The 10,192-nt window shown below is 51.1% G+C and overlaps 1 protein-coding gene across 1 annotated transcript; it reads right to left on the reverse strand.

The window, feature by feature from the left end:
- Positions 1-357: 357 nt before the first annotated feature.
- Positions 358-9,149, reverse strand: LOC129351048 (potassium voltage-gated channel subfamily V member 1-like). Its single transcript, XM_055019817.1, has 4 exons — positions 9,030-9,149; positions 8,007-8,310; positions 4,022-4,689; positions 358-892 (listed from the first exon to the last, which is right to left on the reverse strand). The coding sequence occupies exons 2-4, from the start codon at positions 8,291-8,293 to the stop codon at positions 366-368; spliced, it is 1,482 nt and encodes a 493-aa protein (XP_054875792.1). The 5' UTR covers positions 8,294-8,310; positions 9,030-9,149; the 3' UTR covers positions 358-365.
- Between the last annotated feature and the right edge of the window lie 1,043 nt (positions 9,150-10,192).

Raw genomic sequence — 10,192 nt, forward strand, 5'->3', positions numbered from 1 at the left:
AGGCCCGATTCTGCTCCTCCTCCCGCCTCATCCAATCCACGGCACCAGCGGGAACAAAACCGGGATCTGGACCCGCTCTCCCGCTGACAATCTGTTTACCTCTGGGTAAACAGGTTCTGTTTCTGAGCTGGGCCAGAACAGCCTGTGGGAAACCGGGCCGGTCCAGAATCCCGGCGTCTCCTCTGTAAACATGCTGCTGTCGGTTCTGGAGCCGCCGGGTCAGGACGAACCGGTACGGAGCCAGAAGGATGATGACTGCAGCGAATGTCACTTCCTGTTTGACTAGATGAAACTCTGAGTGGAACCAGGGCAACAAGGTTCGCTAATTTAACCCCCGCCCCCAGCCGGTTTTGCACCCCAGCACGTCATTTGCCCCACAGCTCGTCGCCCCCACTGCTGCGCGTGCTTGCCCTTTCTCGGCGGTGCAGTCGCAGCATCTCCAGGACGCTGCGGGCGTAGGCGTCCCTCAGGTTGGCTCTGCCCCCAGTGGGGTCGGCTCCGCCCCCCAGCGAGCCGCGGGTCAGCCTCCGGAGTGTGTCGGCGTGGCGCAGCGCGGCCTCCCGGACCTTCAGGGTGAAGTAGCAGGCGGAGAAGCGGTCGTTGATGATGGCGATGGGCAGCGCCAGGATCAGGATGCCAGACAGGATGCAGAGGAAGGCCAGCGTCTTCCCTGCCGCCGAGTCGGGACGCACGTCGCCGTAGCCCACCGTGGTCATGGAGGTGGTGGCCCACCACCAGGCGGCCGGCACGCTGGTGAAGGTGGAAGCCGGGAGGTCGTGCTCCAGGGCGAACACCAGGGCGGCAAAGATGGAGATTCCCACGCCGAGGAAGAGGAGCAACACGCCGACTTCCTCATAACACTGAGCGATGGTCATTCCCAGAGAGCGCAGGCCTGCAGGGGGAGAAGGACCAGTTCATTCAGGAACTGTTCAGAGAAAAGAACCAGTTCATTCAGGAACTGTTCAGAGAAAAGAACCAGTTCATTCAGGAACTGTTCAGAGAAAAGAACCAGTTCATTCAGGAACTGTTCAGAGAAAAGAACCAGTTCATTCAGGAACTGTTCAGAGAAAAGAACCAGTTCATTCAGGAACTGTTCAGAGAAAAGAACCAGTTCATTCAGGAACTGTTCAGAGAAAAGAACCAGTTCATTCAGGAACTGTTTACATAAAGGAACCAGTTCATTCAGGAACTGTTCAGAGAAAAGAACCAGTTCATTCAGGAACTGTTCAGAGAAAAGAACTGGTTCATTGGGGAACTGTTCAGAGAAAAGAACCAGTTCATTCAGGAACTGTTCAAAGAAAAGAACCAGTTCATTCAGGAACTGTTTACATAAAGGAACCAGTTCATTCAGGAACTGTTCAGAGAAAGAACCAGTACATTCAGGAACTGTTCAGAGAAAAGAACCAGTTCATTCAGGAACTGTTCAGAGAAAAGAACCAGTTCATTCAGGAACTGTTTACATAAAGGAACCAGTTCATTCAGGAACTGTTCAGAGAAAAGAACCAGTTCATTCAGGAACTGTTTACATAAAGGAACCAGTTCATTCAGGAACTGTTCAGAGAAAAGAACCAGTTCATTCAGGAACTGTTCAGAGAAAAGAACCAGTTCATTCAGGAACTGTTTACATAAAGGAACCAGTTCATTCAGGAACTGTTCAGAGAAAAGAACCAGTTCATTCAGGAACTGTTCAGAGAAAAGAACCGGTTCATTGGGGAACTGTTCAGAGAAAAGAACCAGTTCATTCAGGAACTGTTTACATGAAGGAACCAGTTCATTCAGGAACTGTTCAGAGAAAAGAACCGGTTCATTGGGGAACTGTTCAGAGAAAAGAACCAGTTCATTCAGGAACTGTTTATATAAAGGAACCAGTTCATTCAGGAACTGTTCAGAGAAAAGAACCGGTTCATTGGGGAACTGTTCAGAGAAAAGAACCAGTTCATTCAGGAACTGTTTACATGAAGGAACCAGTTCATTCAGGAACTGTTCAGAGAAAAGAACCAGTTCATTCAGGAACTGTTCAGAGAAAAGAACCAGTTCATTCAGGAACTGTTTACATAAAGGAACCAGTTCATTCAGGAACTGTTCAGAGAAAAGAACCAGTTCATTCAGGAACTGTTCAGAGAAAAGAACCAGTTCATTCAGGAACTGTTCAGAGAAAAGAACCAGTTCATTCAGGAACTGTTCAGAGAAAAGAACCAGTTCATTTAGGAACTGTTTACATAAAGGAACCAGTTCATTCAGGAACTGTTCAGAGAAAAGAACCAGTTCATTCAGGAACTGTTCAGAGAAAAGAACCAGTTCATTTAGGAACTGTTTACATAAAGGAACCAGTTCATTCAGGAACTGTTCAGAGAAAAGAACCAGTTCATTCAGGAACTGTTCAGAGAAAAGAACCAGTTCATTCAGGAACTGTTCAGAGAAAAGAACCAGTTCATTTAGGAACTGTTTACATAAAGGAACCAGTTCATTCAGGAACTGTTCAGAGAAAAGAACCAGTTCATTCAGGAACTGTTTACATAAAGGAACCAGTTCATTCAGGAACTGTTCAGAGAAAAGAACCAGTTCATTCAGGAACTGTTCAGAGAAAAGAACCGGTTCATTGGGGAACTGTTCAGAGAAAAGAACCAGTTCATTCAGGAACTGTTTACATAAAGGAACCAGTTCATTCAGGAACTGTCAGAGAAAAGAACCAGTTCATTCAGGAACTGTTTACATAAAAGAACCAGTTCATTCAGGAACTGTTCAGAGAAAAGAACCAGTTCATTCAGGAACTGTTCAGAGAAAAGAACCAGTTCATTCGGGAACTGTTTACATAAAGGAACCAGTTCATTCAGGAACTGTTCAGAGAAAAGAACCAGTTCATTGGGGAACTGAATGATGGTCTTTCCCAGAGACCAGGATTTGGAGAGAGAGGATAAAGAACTGGTTCAGCCCTGAACCTTTTCCTGATCCTGTTCAGAAAGGACAGGATCAGGATAAAGATAAAGACTGTGTTGCTCTGATCTGCCTTCAGGACATTCATCCTGTTTCTTGAGTAAAGATGTTGTTGACGTCACTTTAGTTACTGGTGCTGGTTCTGGTTATTCTGGGTTCCTGCTCCAGTTTCCTCTGCTTCCTGCATTATTCATGAGTGATCGGAGCAGCTTCTTCAGCTCATGGAGTCTCTGCTAATATCAGACGTTGAATCGTGTTTTCTCTGCCAGCTGCTTTCTCTTCACATCAGGAGGGAATGGGGGAGTCAGGGGGACCTGTGATTGGTCCTCACGCCTCGCCGCATTACGCTGCTCTTTGTCGGCTGTGGTTTCAAAAACAGGAAACAGCCAGTTTGTTCAGGAATATTTAGGACACAACAAGCAGCCAGGCTGAGGAAAAGCTGCATGGAACTCATGTTTAGTAATGATGTAGCCGCTCTGGGCAATGTGTTGACCCGCTGGTTGCTCTTTGTGGCGGCAAATGAAGGGAATCTGTGATTGGATGAACAGACACAGAGCGCTGCCAGGACCAGCTCCACTGTGAACGCACACACCACACGTTGAGCATGCGCTCGCACCAGACTGACGGCCCAGAGCAAACCGTGACGATAACTGCCTTTATAGTCACTCTGGTAGGTTGGCATTGAGCGATCAAGCAGTCAGGCTTGATACTTGGTGCAGTATTCTCCAAAAAGTCGATCTTCACAGAGGGGCCATTAAATGCCGCTACAGGGGAACCTGCTCTGCACAACCTCCTTCCTACTGGGAAGGTATTATGTTTAGTTTGTTTCTCTGGGGAAACGCTGACAGAGTCCATGCTCTGGACTGGCCATGGCAAAGTCCCGACTGCAGCACCACAGAAAACAGATCGAGTCAGAGTGAACAGGTGAAGCAGGAAGCCTTAAAACTCCACCCAGTAAGACTGGGATGAGCTAAGGTCCCAGTAAACCTTGCAGAAGGAAACCCAGAACATCTGACCCAAATCAGTTCTATTAAGCTTTAATGGTTGAGAGAAAGAGTTGAGGTGTACTTTCTAGTGAAGCGTTTACCTGTGGAGTGTCGACCCAGCTTCAGCATGCGCAGGATCCGGAGGAGGCGCAGCACCTGGACCACCCGGCCCACGTTCTCCAGCTCGGTGGAGCCGCCATGGAGGCTCTCCACTGCCAGCGTCACATAGAAGGGCAGGATGGCCAGCAGGTCGATCACGTTGGGGATGCTTCGACTGAACCGGCACTTGTCCCGGACGCAGGCGAAGCGCAGCACCAGCTCACCTGTGAACCACAGGACGCACACGTACTCCACGCCGTCGAGCAGCCGCGGCCCGCTGGCGCCGAGCCAGCTCACGCCGAAGTCCTGGTCCAGGTCCAGAGAGATCAGCACCATGTTGACGACTGACAGCACCACGAAGAAGATGGAGAGGGAGCCAAAAGTTCGGGCGGCGCGAGACGATTCCGGTCTCTCCAGAATGTCCCAGAGACGCCGACGCAGGCCTGGACAGAGCGTACCTACAAAGTCCTCCTCTTCTTCATCAGTCTCAAACTCCTGCTGGACATCCAGGGACTCTTTCTGCTCCTTGCGGCGGTAGTAGCGTTCTCGGCAGCAGGAGTCGATGCGGAGTTCGTCGATGCCCCAGTACTCGATCTCCTGGAGGAAGGAGATCTCACACAGCTCCTCCATGACATGAAGGTGACCCGTCTGGTAGAAGTTCATCACATACCTGGACCAAGCAAAGAAATGAATGAAACAAAGCCTGAACAGCCTGACGTTTCTGGAAACATGAGAAAGGTGGTGGACCTGAAACCAGATCAGCCCTGACTGGATGTTTCCTCCTCTCCACAGACATCAGGGGCATAAAACTCTGCGCGGTTTTCACTAAAACAAATTTAGAAAAGACTCAAGATGTCTGAAGCCGAGCTGCGATCAGACTTGCTTCATGATTTGCTGCTCCGCCCGTCGCCTCCATCAATACATATTCATGTCATTTGGTATAAATACTGTTAGGAACTAAAAAGAGGAATAACTTGATTTAGCTCTTTAATTAATTCTTCTTTGTCCCGAATTCTTGTGTCTGTATAAATGTGCAGAGAGAAAAGAGCAATCATATGACGTCAGACTTCAGATATCCAGAGTTTTATCCAGAGAAAATCAATCCAAGAAGAATGTGCAATAATCATCTCACCTAGATCATCAAAAGTCCAAGACATGACAAAACAGAAACAATTAACTGAGTAAAAAGGGAAACAGAAACAAACAAAAGATGCATCTTCTGGGAAACTCTCACTCAGCACAAAGAGATTCGGACTTCAGCTCTAAAACAAACCATTTTATAATAATGTGTATTCTCTTCATTTAAAATATGCATTAGGAGGTGCGTTTTCCTTTGTGGGCCTTCCCATTGATTTTATTACCTCCTGCTAAAGAACCCAAAGGCAGATATATGGATCGTCCAACTGGGTCTCTGCCGTACCAGGCGTCTCCTGCAACTCTCCCTGAGCTAAATTTACGACCTCTGTCTGTTTTAGTTTTCTGCCTCAAATGATTCCACAAGAAAGTAGTTTGTATTTTTAACCAAGCTTGCACAAAATGTAATGCTAAATAATGACTATAAGTTTGGATCTAAGAAGTAACTAATTCAAAACATGCTTAAAGAAATATAGTTAATTCTAATATAGATAAAATTATTTATAAAAAGTTTTAAGATCCTATTGAACTTTTGAACCATGCTCAGGAATTTGTTCACTGCCTGGCAGACAGACTCCCTGTCTAAAGAGATTCTAGGCTGTTTTCTGTAGAATCCTCCTAAGAATTTATATAAGTTCAGAGATTCAGCAGTTGTTTTAGTTTGGATCTTTATCTAAATTTATATGAACATAGAGTGTACTTTAGCTTTCTATGGTATATTCATATGTATCAAACTATCCTGTGCAGTATTGTGCTAATTTAAAATATTATTTCAACACTGGTCAGAAGTCTGCAGCCGTAACCATGGCAACGGCCTTGTTGTACCAGGTAAGTATCTGTAACAATAATAATAATCTATTTTATTTAAAGGTGCTTTCAGGGCACAGAAGGGCCTGGTACCGGTACCGGTCCAGTGACGTTCGGTGAGCTTTAGGTAGAAAAAGTTTACTTGGCTGCTGCACATTGTCACAGCAGGTCAAAGCTTTCAAAGCAGATTTATTTATATTATTTTTATATTTCACGCCAAATACATTTTAATTTTTGATGTAAAATATGGCGCCACACATTTTATTGTGCACACGGCGTTTAGACCGAGGAGCTGGGTCATCACGCGGCGCTTTGTCAGGCTGATCTGACGGCAGAACGACAGGAATAAAGCCCTAAGGGAGACTTTCAGTTTTGAAAGGTAGTCTAAGCATCCAGTCCTGGTCCTGGCGGGCTGCTGTCCTGCAGCTCTTGGACGTCTCCCTGGAGGTCGCCTCCCTGCAGGTCGTCTCCCTGCAGGTCGTCTCCCTGGAGGTCGCCTCCCTGCAGGTCGTCTCCCTGGAGGTCGTCTCCCTGGAGGTCGTCTCCCTGCAGGTCGTCTCCCTGGAGGTCGCCTCCCTGCAGGTCGTCTCCCTGGAGGTCGTCTCCCTGGAGGTCGTCTCCCTGCAGGTCGTCTCCCTGGAGGTCGCCTCCCTGCAGGTCGTCTCCCTGGAGGTCGTCTCCCTGGAGGTCGTCTCCCTGCAGGTCGTCCCTGGAGGTCGCCTCCCTGCAGGTCGTCTCCCTGGAGGTCGTCTCCCTGCAGGTCGTCTCCCTGGAGGTCGTCTCCCTGCAGGTCGTCTCCCTGCAGGTCGTCTCCCTGCAGGTCGTCTCCCTGCAGGTCGTCTCCCTGCAGGTCGTCTCCCTGCAGGTCGCCTCCCTGCAGGTCGTCTCCCTGGAGGTCGTCTCCCTGGAGGTCGTCTCCCTGCAGGTCGTCTCCCTGGAGGTCGCCTCCCTGCAGGTCGTCTCCCTGGAGGTCGTCTCCCTGGAGGTCGTCTCCCTGCAGGTCGTCTCCCTGGAGGTCGCCTCCCTGCAGGTCGTCTCCCTGGAGGTCGTCTCCCTGCAGGTCGTCTCCCTGGAGGTCGTCTCCCTGCAGGTCGTCTCCCTGCAGGTCGCCTGCAGGTCGTCTCCCTGCAGGTCGTCTCCCTGCAGGTCGTCTCCCTGCAGGTCGTCTCCCTGCAGGTCGTCTCCCTGGAGGTCGCCTCCCTGGAGGTCGCCTCCCTGGAGGTCGTCTCCCTGCAGGTCGTCTCCCTGGAGGTCGCCTCCCTGCAGGTCGCCTCCCTGCAGGTCGTCTCCCTGCAGGTCGTCTCCCTGGAGGTCGCCTCCCTGCAGGTCGTCTCCCTGGAGGTCGCCTCCCTGCAGGTCGTCTCCCTGGAGGTCGCCTCCCTGCAGGTCGTCTCCCTGGAGGTCGCCTCCCTGCAGGTCGTCTCCCTGCAGGTCGTCTCCCTGCAGGTCGTCTCCCTGCAGGTCGTCTCCCTGCAGGTCGTCTCCCTGCAGGTCGTCTCCCTGGAGGTCGCCTCCCTGCAGGTCGCCTCCCTGCAGGTCGTCTCCCTGGAGGTCGCCTCCCTGGAGGTCGCCTCCCTGCAGGTCGTCTCCCTGGAGGTCGCCTCCCTGGAGGTCGCCTCCCTGCAGGTCGTCTCCCTGCAGGTCGTCTCCCTGCAGGTCGTCTCCCTGCAGGTCGTCTCCCTGGAGGTCGTCTCCCTGCAGGTCGTCTCCCTGGAGGTCGTCTCCCTGGAGGTCGTCTCCCTGCAGGTCGCCTCCCTGCAGGTCGCCTGCAGGTCGTCTCCCTGGAGGTCGTCTCCCTGGAGGTCGTCTCCCTGGAGGTCGTCTCCCTGAGGTCGCCTCCCTGGAGGTCGTCTCCCTGGAGGTCGTCTCCCTGGAGGTCGTCTCCCTGCAGGTCGTCTCCAGAGTAACGACCTCATTATTTGACTCAGGTGTGTTGAAATGGAGACGTATCTAAAAGTTGCAGGACGGCGGCCCACCCTGACTTGGGCTAAAGGTCAAAGGAATGCTGCATGATGATGGCTGTTTTGAGTGCAGAGGAAAACCTACTGGAAGGTTTGGGAGCTTCTGTCGAAGAAGAATTCATTCAGGAGGAAGTCTGCGTCATCGCAGAGCTCCAGCGCAGCGTCTCGACCGCAGCAGACCAGCTTCCCCAGGCGAGTCTCTGGGTGGGACGCCAGCAGCTCCTGGGACAGGACGTAGCGACTCCCCCCGACATTGACGACCAGAGCGTCAAGCGGGTCCCTCACGCACGGCGCCGGCGTCTCGCTGAAGAAGACGCTGGAGTTCAAAGACAGCAGGGAGGCGGCGTCAGCGAACGCCTCCAGGCCCGCCATGGAGGACGAGGCGGCAGCTGGAGAAAAGGAGACAGGACACATCTGGGTCAGAAGCGCTCTGGTCACTGATGTCTGGGGAACATCTGGATCTGACAGGAACAGATGCTGGGGGCGAGAGAGGGAAGGAGAGAGAGAGCGACCGTGGGGTTTCTGATTTCAACAACATGGGCAGCTGCCCAGGGCGGCAGGAGGAGGGGCCTCCCTCACAATGCTTCTTTGATGCTCTGTCAGTCAAGAGGTGGCGCCCCCTTGTGTTGAGGTCACATGACTGGATTTTGATTGGCTTAGAGGACTCACTGCAGACGTGCCCTGAAGTCCCGCCCCTGGCCTTTCTGCAACCAATGAGAGGACAGAGTCAGGATGCTGTCATTCTGTTGCTGTTCCAACTCTCAGCCACTAGGGGAGGCTGTTTGCGCTAACGGAGACACTCATATCAAGCGTCTGTGGAGAGAGGTTCTGGCTCCTGGATCGGCCCGGTCCAGTTTGGTTCGCTTCAGTTCGGTCCAATCTGGTCTTCTGGGTTCTGGTTCTAATCAGAACCAGGTTCTGGTGTTTAATGCGTCCTCTCCTTTTGCCATCGGGACTCAGAGGAAAGAAACCTAACCTGTTGAACCCGACCCCATCAGAACCGTCACTACTGCTGAGAGGTCAGCTGCCCATCCCGTCTGAACCGCCAGAACCTCCAGGAGCATGAAGATGAGAACCAGAACCAGAACCAGAACCAGCAGACTCTGACCTGGTTTCCGTGGAGTCGCTGTCGGATCGTCTGCTGGAAACTTTCCTCACTTGGAGACGAAGAACGCTGCAGCAGCCGGAGCTTCTGACGGGCCTGCCGGGTCGGCGGGTCCAGCAGCTTCTGCTTTCCGCTCAGGTTGGCGCTGCAGTTTGAAGTGGAGGAGGAAGACGAGGAGGAGGAGGGAGAGGATGATGAAGAGGAGGATGCTCCTCCTCCTCTTCCTCCTGGTCCTATTTCTGTTCCTTTGCTTTATTTTTAGATCCTTCTCTTCCTGAGCTGCTCATGATTTCCTCTGGGTCCAGGTTCTGCCTCTGAACCGGGTCGGCTCTGACCCAAACCCAGTTCCACACACAGAACCCTGGAGAAGCCGTCCCGGTTCACTCATCCCAACGTTTCTGATCCATCATTGGTTGAAGGATCAGAACCATTTTAACCAAACTGAACCGCGACAGAGCGCCAATCAGAACCACCGGTCCAAAACTGAACAGCAGGAAGTCCTGGAGTCACAACAGACATTTTATAAAGTTAGAACTGAACCAGAACCAGTCAGACCAATCGCCCGTCTTGCACGAGCTGCTATTATCTCCTGTTGCTAGGAAACAAACTGGTTTCCAGTCATCTTGATGGCGGCTGCTCCACATTCTGAGCTCTGGCTCTGCAGCGCCACCTTGTGTCAGGCTGAAGCGGTGAATGGCTGAATGCAGCTTTTATTTCATTCATGCTTTCATTGGTTCAGCCATGATGTTCCCCTGGTTCTGACGAACTGGGTCAGAACCACACAGTCACAGCGGTTAAGCTCAGCCCACAGATTATAATAGATAAGAGAGATGGCGCCATCTGGTGGAGAACCATGGCAATATAACCATTTATTATTGAGCCTTTATTTTAATCGTGAAAAAGTCACTTATAAAAACGTTTATAAGTGACTCATATATTAGAAGTTTGTAAAATAAATCAACACAAACGGGAAATTAAAGCAGCAATTTGTAGAACAGATCGTCGCCCTGTAAAAGTTCACGAGCAGCCGTGTGAAGAAACTGAGACGGGCTGGACTTTCCTCACGGCTGCTCCTGAACTTTTACAGGGCGACGATCGAGAGCGTCCTCTGCCTCAACGTGACTGTGTGGTATGGTAGCTGCACAGCACTGGAGAGGAAACAACTG

This window comes from Poeciliopsis prolifica, unplaced genomic scaffold (genome assembly GCF_027474105.1).
Source record: "Poeciliopsis prolifica strain line A6 unplaced genomic scaffold, Auburn_PproV2 SCAFFOLD063, whole genome shotgun sequence".
NCBI classification, from domain to species: domain Eukaryota; kingdom Metazoa; phylum Chordata; class Actinopteri; order Cyprinodontiformes; family Poeciliidae; genus Poeciliopsis; species Poeciliopsis prolifica.

Excerpts from the sequence above, each read along its gene's own strand:
- LOC129351048 (XM_055019817.1), bottom strand. The coding sequence starts at position 8,293 with ATGGCGGGCCTGGAGGCGTTCGCTGACGCCGCCTCCCTGCTGTCTTTG. Across the intron at positions 4,690-8,006 it reads AGAAGCTCCCAAACCTTCCA|GTATGTGATGAACTTCTACC; the intron begins GTAGGTTTTCCT and ends TGCTTGGTCCAG. Across the intron at positions 893-4,021 it reads GCTGGGTCGACACTCCACAG|GCCTGCGCTCTCTGGGAATG; the intron begins GTAAACGCTTCA and ends CTCCCCCTGCAG.